Source organism: Stigmatopora argus, chromosome 15 (assembly GCF_051989625.1).
Source record: "Stigmatopora argus isolate UIUO_Sarg chromosome 15, RoL_Sarg_1.0, whole genome shotgun sequence".
Classification (NCBI taxonomy): Eukaryota; Metazoa; Chordata; class Actinopteri; order Syngnathiformes; family Syngnathidae; genus Stigmatopora; species Stigmatopora argus.
In genome coordinates this window covers 8,016,207-8,031,743 of record NC_135401.1, presented here as the reverse complement: position 1 = coordinate 8,031,743, position 15,537 = coordinate 8,016,207, and the positions used below count along the sequence as shown (strand labels likewise).

At 38.2% G+C, this 15,537-nt stretch overlaps 1 protein-coding gene across 1 annotated transcript; it reads right to left on the bottom strand.

Moving 5' to 3' along the window:
* Positions 1 to 139: 139 nt before the first annotated feature.
* On the bottom strand, positions 140 to 15,483 carry wdr25 (WD repeat domain 25). The gene is made up of 7 exons (XM_077620912.1): positions 15,182 to 15,483; positions 14,479 to 15,094; positions 10,376 to 10,523; positions 3,516 to 3,646; positions 2,429 to 2,599; positions 2,035 to 2,175; positions 140 to 1,159 (listed from the first exon to the last, which is right to left on the bottom strand). The coding sequence occupies exons 2-7, from the start codon at positions 15,049 to 15,051 to the stop codon at positions 938 to 940; spliced, it is 1,386 nt and encodes a 461-aa protein (XP_077477038.1). The 5' UTR covers positions 15,052 to 15,094; positions 15,182 to 15,483; the 3' UTR covers positions 140 to 937.
* Between the last annotated feature and the right edge of the window lie 54 nt (positions 15,484 to 15,537).

Here is a 15,537-nt window from a genome sequence, read left to right as displayed (position 1 = left end):
CTGCACTGATTTAATGAAATAGCTGGTATTTTTGTGGGTTTTATGTACAGAAAGAAAAGGTATCTTAAACAATAAAACTGTATTCTATTCAGTTGATATTTAATTTATGGAATGCATTGATGGAAGTTCAAATGGCTGTGTCCAGTCCTACCTCCATAAAGGTCCCAGTAACAACAAAATGTGAATATGTCTGTCTGATGCATGATTAAATATATTTTTGCTGTATTTATTTATGAATAAAGATGAATGTTGGGAAAATATGAAGGGTATCCAGAATCTTCATTTGAAATCAAGTACAGCGGAAAATTCAAAGTAAACGGGTTCTTTCTATTTAAGAGGATAGATAGCTAAGCACATAAATACAATGATTTATGACTAAAATGAGTTACGAGCGTGGTTATTGAGGAAATAAAGTCAAGGTGCTACAATTTACTGTAAAACCCCATAAAATTGGATACTATAAAAAAAAAAAAATTAAAGTTGCGAGTTTGCTCTGTCTGTGTATCACGCTTTACCGGCTCTTTTATTTAACATTCAAAACAAGTGTGAATAACTATCACACTTGAAAACAATCATAGAAAGTAGCATTTTGGAATGGAATATATTTTAAGGATTGCAATCCAAAGAAAGTTCACAAGCATGTGGGCGTGCGTCATTGCTTTTTTGTTGACGGGTGGGCCTTTAGGACAAAGCTGACAAGAGCTGACAGATGTAAGCGATTCATTTAACTTTAGTCTCGCTTCGGCTGAGAAGTTCAGGGAAATGTCAGATCAGAGCGATCAGGAAGAAAGAAAAATCAGGACACAAAGAGAATTACGCTTTGAAAGTAAATGACTTAAAAGGAAGGCTGATGCTGTGTGTTTAAGTGCCCCAGAGATCCAGTTGCATTTCTAGTGTTCACCTACCTTAACATTTGAGCTCCATGTGAACTTCTTCGTCAGTGCCAGACCTTGATCTCACCGCCCCAGTCGCAAGTGGCGGCGGTGGTCGGTAGGACGGGATGTTGGGCCACGCATAGGCACGGATGTCTGTGTGCTTGCAGAGAATAAAGCAGGCGAGCGTTGTGGTAGTCGTAGAAGTGGGCTGAGCCGGTGGAGCTGCCGGACACTAAAAGAGTTCCATCCAGAGAGAAATCACACTGGACCGCATAGCCCTCGACCTGAGAGAGTCAGAAGCAAAAGTCATGTTATACTTCATATTTTCCATGGCCAAAATCAACAATATGGGTGCAGCAAAACACAGAAAAAGTTCATGTTGAACAAATCTGTTCATTTGCTGCAGCTCGAATTTGGCACTTTTGACCTTTGAGTCAAACCACTTCATACTACAGTAGCTCAATTTATTCCGCCACAATGCTTGGCTTCATTAAGGCCATGGTCGAGCTGGATGTTTTCCTCCCCTAAACGGGTCTCCAGTCAATTACAGATGTTTTACACACACATCAAAAGGACATTACCAACAAATTAGCAGGCAAACTTCACCCATGGGGTCAAGACTTAAAACCAAGAGCCTCTCAATTGCCCCAAGTTCAAGCATACAGTATGATTCACACTTAAATAATAAAAGGGGTAAAATATGCCAACTAAAACGACAATCTTTTTTAAATAATCATTTTAGCCTTATTGAAACAGTTGAATGACAAACCATATCAAAAAAGGAAAAGTGAAATTAAAAAGGCATTATGATCATGCTGAGATCTCATTATCTGATTCAATGTATCCCCTGGTGGGATACAATTAAAATACAAAGTCTTAGGATGTAATGGAATGGACTGCCTTGCATGCGTGTCCATCATCATCTATTAGTACTGAAGCAGAAACATCAAATTGCACTTGGTGTGTTCGTGCTAGGAGGGGGAGAAAAATCAAAACTTTAAGTTTTGAACCTCCTTGTTGATTCCTATATTAAGACATTTTCTTTGCATACTTTGAATTACGCTTATATATATTTTGAAAACATTACTGTTTTTCCATTAGTTAATTGTTTGAAAGCCACTAACAAAGCTACCCTGAAGACAGTGACATTATTGCTGACCTTGTGTCCTTCGTAACGTCGCCTCTTGTTCATCCTATAAGGCCGTTGGGAGTTAAACACGGCCACGTAGTCGCCGTTGGTCTGGGCTACAAAGGAATCCTCATGCGGGTGGAGAGCCAAGCTGGGGCATGTGTAGCGCTCCTAGAAAGCAGTTGGGAATCTGATTATATTTATTTTTGGTTATTGGCTGCCATTTATGGTGACGGACGTCCAATCTATTTTGACTGGGATGAGCTTGCAGTGAATGATGGGTTTTATGGGTTCCTTCCTTGCAAATGTAAAGTCTAAACATGTAAATATTAAGTAGAGTCAGACTTTGGAGAATAATTCATCATAAAAAATGCATTTTGTGTATGCAATGGTTACTGGCATTGCTCCTAAGAAATATGCTTACATGGTAGATCTGGTTGGAGATTTTGGCAGTGCTTTGGAAGTCCCATGCGATCAGGGTGCGGTCAGCTGAGTCTCTGCTAACACTGTCAGAGCTTGTGATGATATCCAGGCCACCTCTCAGAAAGAGAATGTCCAGAGTCTGCTGGATTCCTGCTTTGTACACTTTGACAATCTGATGAAATTGTTTGCAAAAAAAAAAAATCATGAAAGTCTGGTTAGGGAAAAATATTACTACCCCCACTACACACACAAATACAAGACCCTACAATAAAAAAAATCCCTACAAATCAATTAAAAAAACATCAAAATTAAAAAAGGTAATGAGTTACACTTAATTAAAAAAAAAAGTATAAACAAACAAATATTACCACAGAAGCGAATGAAACTAATTGTGTAATCAGTAAAGTATGTACGCTAATTAAATATCAGTGATATAAACAAATTAAAAATAGTTATGATTTTATCATTTTATTAGTTAGGCTCAATTCAAATAAACGCCCAATACTCCATGCAGTTGCGCCTAAAGCTTACCACTGCGTACTATTAATGAGAAAATGGTTCATTTGACATCACACAAATACTTCAGTGTAATGGTCTGAGAAAGGATCAACTCTTTAGGGTCAAATGCCTCGTCTGCAATTGACATGGAGATCTAATAGTAGAAGCAATTGCTAGCCAAAAACCTGCGAGGGAAACGATACAATTTTCTGTGGGTCACAATATTATCAGTGAGCATTCAGGTTATGATAAAAATGCATCGGATTATCATTTAAAAAAATAAATAAAATAAACTTCATTAAAGTTAATGGCATTACTGGGTTGTAGCTTCACAAGAACAATTTATGAAAGCAAAATGAATTTCACGTTCAACAATAAGTGAGATCACCAGCCCATTTAAAGGCAATATGTGAGATCCCGAGCCTTTTAGTGAGGTTCACGTGCAACATTGTTTGTGTGTGTGTGTGTGTGTGTGTTAAATGTGTCTTCACCCGCCTGCCTCCCTTTGATTTGAAAAGGTCAAAGTGCAGCCGGTGAAACGGAGTCAATAAAGATGATAGATGTGTAGTAGGGAGGTTAATATGTTCGACCTTGCAGCAGCGGGAGTCCCAGGCGTTGACCATTGAACTGTAACCTCCACACATGAACACTTCAGGGTTGGTGGGATGCGAGACCACACACATCACCTTGAACTGATTATTCGCTTTGACGATGCATTGGCCTGCACAAATAAAAACAGAAGGGAAAGAACAACATCAATGCGCTGTTGTTTTTTTAATAATGCACCTTCGTGTCTTTGATCAGCAGGAGTTGTCTTGAATTATGCAGGGATGGATTCAAACGCGGGGATTAATTGCACGTCAAGCTTTCGCTATGAAAGTTCTATAAATATTTCTCTTAAATAAAACTATTTCAAAAGCGTTCCAAATGACAAAATGTCAGAAATTCAGGTTGTAAGCTTTCTGATGGGATTTCAGAAGTGAATATTTCATTGCATTCCATTCCAAAGGCAAAATCCCCCTGATGAAAAAAGTACACACACATTTAAAAGCTTTGGTTTCGAATATCCATGAGAAGAATATGTTTGTATATCATTTGTAGTCAATGAGCACACCTTCATAGTATCATGTAACACTTTCTAATCATTCCTGCGACAGTGACTGTCCATACGTTAGAGCCATTGTTTCATCCTTTACAGATCGGTTTCCACACAGTATATCCAGTTTGAGCCAGTCCCATTTGACCTGAGGTGAAAGTCTTACGATACAGTCTTGGCATTGCATCAGGATTTCACATCTTTTTGACACTAAAATCAAAGCGTTTTGAGTCTCAGGAGGCCTCTGCAATTCAATTCCATTTGAGAGGCAAGCCCGAACGTGCAGGTCACCTGTGTGCACACACTAGCATTATCCGAGAATTAAATAGGTAGGATGTGGAATCTAATTTAGGTTAGAAGCAGCCTTATTTAAATCCAAACATAAAATGTCACTGCTCAAAACCTCACAAAAACACTCGGAGGCTTGGATATAATTACACCGGGGATCTGCGAATGAATAGTAATTTGTATTTGTGCCAGGGAAGTCCAAACTATGAGGCAGCACCCTCTCAGAGAATATGCGAAACAGTACACCTCAGGCCTCAACAACTCCTCATTAAATTCAAACAAATAAACAACGTAGCTCACAAGCACAAAAGTCTCCGGCAGTGAACGGCAAAAACCAACACTCAAATCATTCCAGATTCGGTTCAGAGAAGCAGAACACAGTCTATTGAATACCGTCTAGAGAGGACAGTCCAGTCTTATTGTTGATTGTGGAATACTATACAGCAAATTTGCAAAATTCATTAGCATTGATTTGAACTTTTTAATAGGCAGATTTGAGACACTCGGCAGCTTCTTGTTTAATTGGCTTATCTCGTTTGCTCGTGGAGATTAAAAACTCGTATTTGCGCCTCAACGGCCCAGTCGTAATGAAACGTGATATGTAATGTTTTAATGAAGAAAAGCTCAATTAGGTTAAAACAAGACAAAGTATAGCAATGACAGAAAGCACAAAGCGTTTTCTGAGTGAGGAGGAAACACATTACTTTATCCGTGTAGTGAAAGACTTGATCATTGAGTCTTTTATTGGGAGTACGCAGAACTGCTGTTAAAATACCCAAATTTGCATTGCAAGAGAAATATACCAATTGATTAGCAACCGCATACGCATGCTTATGTGAAGTGATTCTTCCAAAAAACTGAATATTGAATTTAAATGTAATATTTTCTGAATGGTCACAGCTTAACAAAGCATCTATATTTTCATTTTTCAGAATGACCTGTATCTAACACGACTGTGCATTTTGAACTCGAGCAGCGCCATATTGCTGAACTCAGCAGGATAGAACTCATTCATCACCCAATTGTACTTTTTCCTCTTACTGTGTCAGGTAACTATTGTAAAATAATGCGTACAATGTAGTTCATTATTCCCATATGTTTTGCCGATGGCATTTGCTGCCTAAAGGATTGTCTCTTGAAATACTGTATACTGCTTAAAGCTATGATCATGGAGGCCTAATCTTTGTTACTACCTAAGGCAAATGTAGCAATCATTTTTTCTGCAGGGTGCTTGAGCGCTTTCAAGGACGCTTCCTTAACAATTTTGGATTGATATTATGAAAGCGTAAACAACCAGCTTTCAATTGTGAAAGGTTGCAAAATGTTAAATTGCAATTGTATGTTCACAGTTTGGAGGCTCTTTGAGGTATGTTATTCGTAATTGCATCATTTCAGGGCTGACATGCGTTTTAGGTAAAATTGAACATTGTTGCTTCCAAAGCCTGGCTATCGCTACAACCTACGGCAGTGTTTCCCAACCTTTTTTGAGCAGTGGCACACTTTTTGCATTGAAAAATGTTCAGGGGACACCATCAGAAAATCTTTTAATTTAAAACTATGTCACCTATGTTAATAACAGTCATTGTCATCAAAGTTATTTCAGCAGGAATCACATAAAGCTCCAAAATTATCAAATTTTTCACATTGACTTAATGTCACCAAAAGTTGATGTCTGCAGACCCTGAACAACTTCCGGTTTGAGTGATAGAAAAATAACTACAGTCATACCTTGAGATACAAGCTTAATGCGTTCCGGGACTGAGCTCGTATGTCGATTTACTCGTATCTCAAATCAACGTTTCCCATAGCAATGAGTTAACTATCATTTAAAATGCAACTCCGCCCAGTGCTCGTAGAGATCTTTGCACGAGGGAGATGCAGCGAGAAAGACAGTGCGCTGAAATCATAAGCAGCCTCTCGCGTCTCGGCCACCTCATATCTAAAAAAAATTGTCTCGTATCTCAAGGCACATATTTTCTCGGAATTTTACCCGTATCTCAAATGTCAGGGCACTCGTATGACAAGGTATTACTGTAATGTGTTTTTAATCGCATAATTTTATGAATTTTCTCCAAATATTACGCAAAAAAAGTTGCACTCACACAGACTACGTCACCAAAAGTTGATGCCCTAGAATCCAAACAACTTCCGGTTCATGATAGAGAAAAAATAAGCAATAAAATGACTGTGTCACAATTAGAATCTTGTAATAGTATAATCTATAATTTAACATTCATCCTATTACCTATTAACCTTGTAATAGTTCAATTTTAATCTCATTATATCCACATTCATTTTTCTCTCTGAATATTACATTGTATGACTTAACCATTGCTCACGGCACAGTGGTTGTACTCATTATGAACTAAAACTTCTTGCAATATCACGGAGCCAAATTTGAGTGGGAAATAGATTGTCCTGTATGTTGTGAACAACAAACTGAATTTGAAGTGAGTGAGGGGAAAGAATGTCAACTGCAAATTGTTCCATTAATATTAAAAAGGGATTCTGCAGTCCGAATATACTGTTAGAAAGATTCATATAGTCGAGTGGAGCAGGGGGATAAGGAGCGGGCATGCCGGCACATATGAGCGCACACGCACGCGCTAATACAAAGCAGCCGGGCATTGGCGTCAATCTCTGCCAAGGAGCAAGTCCAAGGTGGAGCTCAACAGCTGCCACTTCACTCTAATTGCTAGCAGAAGAAACTCATTTCTTATACACTTTGCAAGTCTCCCCATTTCTTTTTCTCATTTTCTTCCCTTGTGCGCATTAGACTATGCAACCCGTCTTATATTCCGACTGCTTTGAAAGGCCTGCCTGCACCCAACTGGGGGTGCAAATGCATTTCCGTGAATGAAATTGGGCAGGAGAACAAATGTGAAGATCTTTGTGCGCAGGCTCCTCAATAACGCGTGTAGGACACACATCACGGGGGGTAGAGAATTGATGGAAAGCTATGGCGTTAACATGAAATGTTACAAAACAGTCTTGTTCGTAAATGGGGGTAAATTTACTGAAAAGAAAAGCTGTACAATTAAAGTCTCAAAAATGTGGATTTTTTTTTTAATAAGCAGCAGGCCAATTACGTGTGCCACTCGGGCTGATGCTGCAATCGGATTAACTATAGAGTTAGGAGTCAAGCCTTAGGTTTTAGCCACATCCAATTACACTGCAATTGTACAGAAGCAGGGTTGGAATCCCCGAGTCCCTCAATGATATGCAGCTAAATTGAATTGGCTTCATTTCTGCGAGCGGCCACCATTTGAAACAAATAAAACCCTCTGCTGCCATAAAAGTGTTTTAATTTGAAAATGCATGAAAATGAACACAATATCCAATGAAAGGCATGGCACCGCCGCACATTAGGTAGGGGTTGAGGATGGATTTGGGTGTATTTAAACAAAAAGAGAAATGATTTTTGGCTGTGATTTTGAGGCTTTTAAATGCAATGTAGGAATAAATTAGGGACGGCAACACTCATTGATAATACGCATTAGCCTTTATAGACTTCTACTTGTATAGTAACTTCCACCTTCCAAGCACTCAAAGCGCATTGACATTAGATCATCATTTACCTACTGATGACTCATTTAACTCATTGGCTGCCACGGACAGACATCAAATCTAGTACTCATCATTCGCTGGCTCCAGTTTTTTTTACCTAGGTCTACAATGTCTTGTATCTGTCTTACTACTGCAACCAAGAAATTTCCCGAATACGGGATGAAATAAAGTTCTAATCTAATCTAATTCCTCCCAGTCAAAAAGTCCAATGAAATATGAGCATCCACAGCCAGTCCTCCCAATTTAAATGGCAATGGTAAGGAATGTTTTAAATATCATGTGATGAAAACATTTTGAAAAAAAATCAACTTTAGAGTGTTATTGGGGGCCAGAACTTGTATCTATTTCTGTTTTTATTCATCCTGATTTCACTGGTTTCGTTTGCATTGTATTATTTTGTAAATTACACCCCGACCCTGTTGACGATGAGTGGTATGGAAATTGAATGAATCCTTTAAGCAAAATATAATATACGAATAGTTGAAAGTGTATATCAGTCAAGTTTATTTAAATGACCAAAAATAGTCTCTTGCACTACAAAAGGCATAACCTGAATCTTTACCCAAGTTCCAACAAATTATAGTTTACTACTAACCTTCACCAAATCAAAAACTATAGTATGAACTTAATGAAAAACATCATCATTACCTGATGTTTTTTGTTTTATAAAGAACTATTTAGCTGCCATTGAAGATGACACTCACCTAATCTATTTGAACTGCGAACGATCCCTTGCAGTTCTAATGAATGATCAATGCCATTGAATCATAATTCTCAGACAATCCTCCCCGTTCTAATGAATTGGACATTTATCGCCATCGGTGGCAGCCAACGGGTTCATCAGCATCCAAGGAAAACAAGCAGAGCAACTAGAGCGGTGCTTCAACATAAGCATTATCATCATGCTTATAACACAAGAATCAAATCAAAAGTGGTGGGGGGAAAAATGTTTAAGGGCACGGCCTGTGAAGCTCCACTGTAAGGTCATGGTAGTTGCTCCAGCCGTGTTGTGTCCATTATTGATCCCTTCCCCGGTGCTGTCTGTGTGCTTTAATGTGTAGGCCAAGCTATTATCCTTAGGCCCTATTGGCAGTATTGACAAACACACAGAGAGGAAGGACAAACGGAAGCACGTCATCGCGGCAGACACCGCGGGGGCATCAAAAGCAACGTCTGGCCCATTTGCCTAACTTTAATTCACAGTGAAGCCTCCCCAACAGCTTTCTTGTAAGTAATAGGAACATCTCCACAAGCCCCAATTTAAAGATTCCAATTTGCTTGGTGAACTGGCTGGCCTGCCTGGGTGGAAGCAAAGCGCTTCCAAAGCACACAAAAATATTGATCGTGAGTAAATGTCACCTTGAAAAGGCATTGTATGATCACACAGAACAACACAAAGCTTACAGGATTTGGCTTCAAGTAATGAAACAAAAACATGAACAAACAAGAAAAACACCGGCTTCTGTTTACTGAGAAGTCAACATATTGCAGGAATTGAAAGGGAAAAAAAATTGAATCCCTGTGTGGTGCAATCAAACTCGTATTTTGTCATATCCTGAAAAGCAATTTTGTCTGATAGCAAAAGATGTTTGTTTCCAAGAATAGAACACGAGGCAGGAAAAATTATGTTGCTGCTTTAAAATAAACTATCACACTTCACAACATTATTGCTCAATGATGAATATGTTAATTGACTACTAACTGACATGAAAAGTACAAACACAATATATGTAACGTATTTTTTCGCATATAAGCCCTATTAGTCGCTAAAAAAAAGATGACTGAATCGAGGGTACGGCTTATATGTGCACAAATTAGACTTGACATGCACATCAAAAGAGAAAAGATGAACAGATAAAATGCTTAACAAAATGTATTTTGACATCATGAATAAAATTCAAGAAAAAATTAACCGTATCCTGCATAAAACGTGAAAAAAACTCACGTGTCTACCATTGTTCGCTCAGGCCGCCAACATCTTACCTATGGATGACAAACTAGACCACTACTGACACACTTTCTGGTTGTACTGCTCACGTGGCTTCCTTTTTGAATTTGTCTCCGTGCAGAAAGCACCCTTTCGATTCATCAAGTAGCTCAGAAATACCAGGGGCAATGATTTTTCTTAAGATTTTCCCTTCAAAGTAACACATTTGTAATCTCTGTTAAAACTATGAATATGGAGGTGAAAATTGTCAATCAGGGGGCGTCTTATAAGAGAGAAATTGTAAAATTCAACGATTTTAAGGCAATTTTAAGGGTGCGGCTTATACGCAGAGGCGGCTTATACGCAGAGGCGGCTAATACGCGAGAAAATATGGTAATTGGCCGGCTACCAATTCAGGATGTGCCCCACCATTGGATTTTTTTTATTCTATCCCTCACTACCAATGAAATAGATCTGAACTGGGTGAAACTGACGACCAACAACATGTTTTGTCATATTATTACGACCATGTTTAGAGAATGAATCCAGAATAAAGCTGGCCTGCTGCTCACCTGTCTCCACGTCAGTAACCACAGCTGTGTTGTCAAATGAGCCAGAGAGGATCTGGTGCCCAGAGGGGCTCCAACAGGCGTCTCGGACAGCTCCTGAGTGGCAGGTGTAAACCCTTAGGCAACGTCCACTCTCGGCTCCGTCCCACACCTGAAAGGCACCACAAATACATCACATGATCGCTCCGATTGGATGGACACAGCAGAATAATACAGGCACTAGAAATAATACTCCTACATTCACACCTCGAAAAACACAACGATAATTGTTGTTTCCTTCATGTATTGTAGGGAAAGTTGTGATATTTTGGTGGCAAAATTATCATACAATAAGACTAGTATATTTATATTATATTATATATATATATATATATATATATATATATATATATGTGTGTGTGTATTTATGCTATTAATCTATTCTAATTAAACTATGTGCTAAACTTAAATTAAAACAAGCATCAATCATTTTAAATGAGCGCGTGTATGTTCGGCTAAACTAGTATCTACCATCGGAAGAGCATAAAAAGTGCCAACAGACTGCAAACAAATTTGAACGGGCAAAAAATGAAGTCCTGAAAGGAGATGGTCTATTCATGACAGAAATGCTGATCTTTTGTGCTTCATAATTGCAGTGGTGCGTTCACACTGAGCTTCAACACGTTTCATCAATAGGAGCTACGCCAATACTGTGACAAGTGTTTCATCAGACCCACTATTGCTTATAGAGGCTGATTTCCAGTCTGACGGGTCACAACTCAGCCTGACATCAAGTGGGTGGTCTTGTCAGGTGCCAGCTCAAATGAGGTACAACTTTTAACGACGAGAAGTTTTTTTTTTGGGGGGTGCTTCACAGCGAAAACTCTGCAGGCCACATCAGACAGCTCTCAGGTTCTGTGTTTCATTATTAACTGTGCTCTTCACACAGCATTAGAAATACACGATCTGCGTGGGAGACTAAAGAGAAAGGCATGCACTCAATTGAGCTTACCAGGGCTATTTCAGAAAGTTCAATTGCACTGTACTTGGTAGAATTATCAATTAATTGGTAGGCGTCACTGTAGTTCCTCATTTAAAAGAAACCAAGAGAATGAATCAAATCGTATGCTCTTATGATCTCCCTTGAGTACCTTGGCGATCGACTGGTAGATCGCGATCAACATACTGAGCACACCTGATGTTGAGGATAAATGCTTTTGTGCATCTTAAAGCTTAGCACAACTAGCATTTTCTTTCCCCTTTTTCTGCTTTTGACAGCAAAATTGGAAAAATGACTGACGAGCGTACAATAGTGTCAAGTAAAGACAGTTTGAGTGAAACACCTGAAGTCCACTTATCCTTTTAGACGTGTCATCTGTTATCATAGAAGTTCCAAAAGTTTACTTTTTTCTAAACTCTACAATTAAAATGTTTTGAAAAATGCTACTCCAAATCCTTCAGAGTAAATAGTGACAGTGCTTGTGTTCCAACTCAAAGACTAAGCTCCTGTGGAAACACTGCCACCACAAGGTTGCCATATCAACTAATCAGACCCGCCACATATTTACCAATTATAATAATAAAGAAATGTCATTCTATAAGCATTAGCACACAATAACCCAAGACAATGAACCAATTAATGCCCTGACAATAGTCTCACATAAGGCGAGACCTGTAAATGAATATTTTCTTTTTTTTTTTTTTCCTTATCCTGTTCATTTTCACCGGCCACTTGCCGAGGATTCTTCCGCATGACTCATTGGTTAATCTGCTTTCTAAATGCCTCGAGACAATTAAAAAAATAAATGAGAATTTCTATTATCAATGTAAAACTGCTGTCTAACACCTGCCGTAGCCATAGCGACAATGACTAATTGCGTGCAGTCCGAGGATGAGGTAGGGCAACTAAACTGCTTAAAACAGAAAAGCTGAGGGAGATGTGAGGACTTCACAGACTGTGTCTTCAGGCCAAAACAATAGAGAGGAATTAATGTATATTAAATGTAAGTTCCTAATTAGTAACAGACTTCTATATGTGAGAATAATTCTACTTTTCTTGATTAACAGCAAACGAGGAAATTTCTACCTGACAAAATAAAGTCATTTTAAGCCTCATAACTTTTTTTTAATTGTGAAAAGTTAAACGCGGTCATTAAAAAAATTGAAATGTATGTTATTACATTATAGATTTGTTTGTTGATTTTTTAAATCAATAATTGAATTTTTTTTAAATGCTAAATTGTATTTTTTTTCTTTTTATGTTGTTTTTAGAGCAAAAAACATTTGGTCTGTTTTAGATCTATAACAAACTGAATATTTAGGGCTTTTGACTCAGTTCTTTTAATCCATTTTTTTAGAAATATCGAAATATATCTATTTTTTTACTTCTCCCTTTCATTTTCACTGTAAATAAACAGATTTTTTAAAACGCAATATTCACTTTTTCATTTTTAAATAAAAACAAATGGTTAAAACATGATAATTTTATATTTGTCTTTTTTTCTGATTAACATTTTTAATCCATTTTAAAAATCCACTACAAGAGAAAATTTGCAATTAAGAGGCTCAAATAGAAGATTTGTATTAATTTTATTGTCCAAAAATGATCTCTCGATGATCGCAAAAGCTGTCAATTCATTATTGATTAATTTTAGCAACCTAATTAGAAGACATAACGGCCTTGCGGATGAAAGCGAAACTACGACATGGCTCGCGACAAAAAATGAGTTTGACACCCCTGTTCTAAATATACAGTACATTGTGTGTTGTAGATAATAAAGTATTTACTGTAGTGTAAAACTGCACTGAACACTTAGCATTTACCCAAATTAGTGAATGAAATTAGAAGTAAGGCACAATGGAAAAACGATTTTGTAGGAGACCTAAAAGAAAAAGGAGGGAAATATAATCAACCTGTGTCCAAGAGATGCCTGGTTTAGTAACGTTAGCCTGATGCGCAATCAGAGTTGCATACAAAACACCAAAGCTTATTTTTCCTCATTTGGCCACCATCTGCTACAACACAAGTCATCCAGGAGGGGAGGCAGAGAAGATGGTTCAAATGCTGTCGGTGAACCTGTTTGAATATGCGAATGCACCTCATGCATATTTAACTGATGAGCCGATGTCTCGCTCCCTTAAGAATTGGCGAAAGGGTGTGGACAGATTCACACACCATCTCTTGACCTTTCTTTCCCATTTCTTTTCCCTGGGTGGGCTAGAGAGAAGCGGAATGGGGAAGCTAGAATACCCTGTGGGTGCTGACATACATAGGGCTGACGGTCATAGATATAATTGTGCAGAACGAGCTATGTGCTCTGTTTCTATATTCGGAAGCCAAAGAATGTATTTCTCTTTAACTGTACCCACCACTACTCCTGTTTTTTTGCCACTTCTCATTTGATTATTATCACAGGGTGAAGGTCTGTCATGTTGTTGTATTTTGGCCTGTTTACACTATTACTTTTTGTCTACGGCTCTATTATTTGTGGACGGATCACATTGAAACTTAGTATGCAAAATCAAAAACACTGGATTTTTTTTATATCATTGCTGATTAATAATTGCCTTCTTATATTTGCCTGTAGGTTCGGAGTTTGCCAATAGCGGGCACACGAGTTCAGCAATCAGCCTGAAGTATCACACTAGTGCACATGTGTCAAAGTGGCGGCCCAGGGGCCAAATTTGACCTGCCACATCATTTTGTGTGGCCGGGGAAAGTAAATCATGAGTGCCAACTTTCTGTTTTAGGATCAAATTAAAATGAAGAGTATAGATGTATAATAAATTTCCTGATTTTCCCCCTTTTAAATCAATAATTGTAATTTTGTAATCATTTTTTATTGTGTTTTAAATTCAAAAATGAATTTTGTAAAATCTAAAAATATATTTTAAAAAAAGCTAAAATAAACATTGTTTTAGATCTATAAAAAAATGAATATTAAGGGATTTTAATCCAGTTCTTTTAATCCATTTATAAAGAAAAAAATCTAAATATTATATCTAAAATGGTCCGGCACACATGAAATCGAGTTGACGTTAACGCGGCCCGCAAACCAACCCGAGTCTGACACCCCTGCACTAGTGCTTGATTTAGTCAAGTATTATTGATATTATTTTAACTGTACCTTAAAGGTTTTATCCATGGAGGCAGACAACAGTAGATGACTTTTCTGAGGAAGGGGGCACCATTGCAGTGTATTCACCGGACCCTGGTGGCCTTGAAGGCTCAGCAGAAGCTTCTTGGGTATCCCAGCAGCTGCAGGTATTTGGGAAAGATGAAGTTTCACTTTTGGAGACACAGTTGAGAGCAATTGGGCATCTTTCCTGTGCAGGTCCCCCGTTATGTTCTCTTCTTTATCTATGGAAGAAGTGACAAGTCTTTGTCTTTTAGGGATGTAGGGTCGTACATTGGATGGGATAGTGCAGGGTCTTTTGTGCTTTTTAACTGCTGGGGTGGAAGGGAGCAGGGCAGTTTTTTGAAAATCAGCATGAGAACTAAAAGAAGAGGTCTGCTTTTGTGAAGAAGAACTTTCTTCTCCACGGACATCAAGCTGGGATTCCAACCATGTCCTTTGGGGTTGTACCTTCAACTCCATTAAATGACATTGCGTCGCTTCTTGATATGACCCGACTCCGTCTTGCTGGTCCAGAGATTCATCCTCAGACTCAGAATCCTCGTAAGCTACTAAAGTGGCCATCCTACCCTGACACAAGAGTTTAGCAACATTCCAAGGGTGACATCTATTGGGTAAATAGAGATCAACACAAACGTGAAAAAATACTAGACAATATTACTCCGGGAAATATGAATAAGGTGTTTTTTCTTACCCTTGTGATGCAATTTAGTGGCCCGCCAGATCCAAAGATCAAGATAATAAGAGGCTGCAAATGATGAATAACAAACAAATGAGCTAACAAGCTAGCCAACGCTTCTTCATTTATAGCATTGTCGCCTCCCGATCACTATGCATAGGCCAATAGTTTACACGCGGAAATAAGAAAAATAAATTATAAAATTGTTGAAACGAGTCTCAACATTTAACTCTCAAATACATACCGAATAATTATATGGGGGAAGTGTCGATGTACACGAGTCACCATCGGCGTCGCAAAAGCATGCTTTTAATAAAAAAAAAGATAAAGTTCCGGTAAAAGGTCCGACGGTTTAAAAATGACCCCGTTTA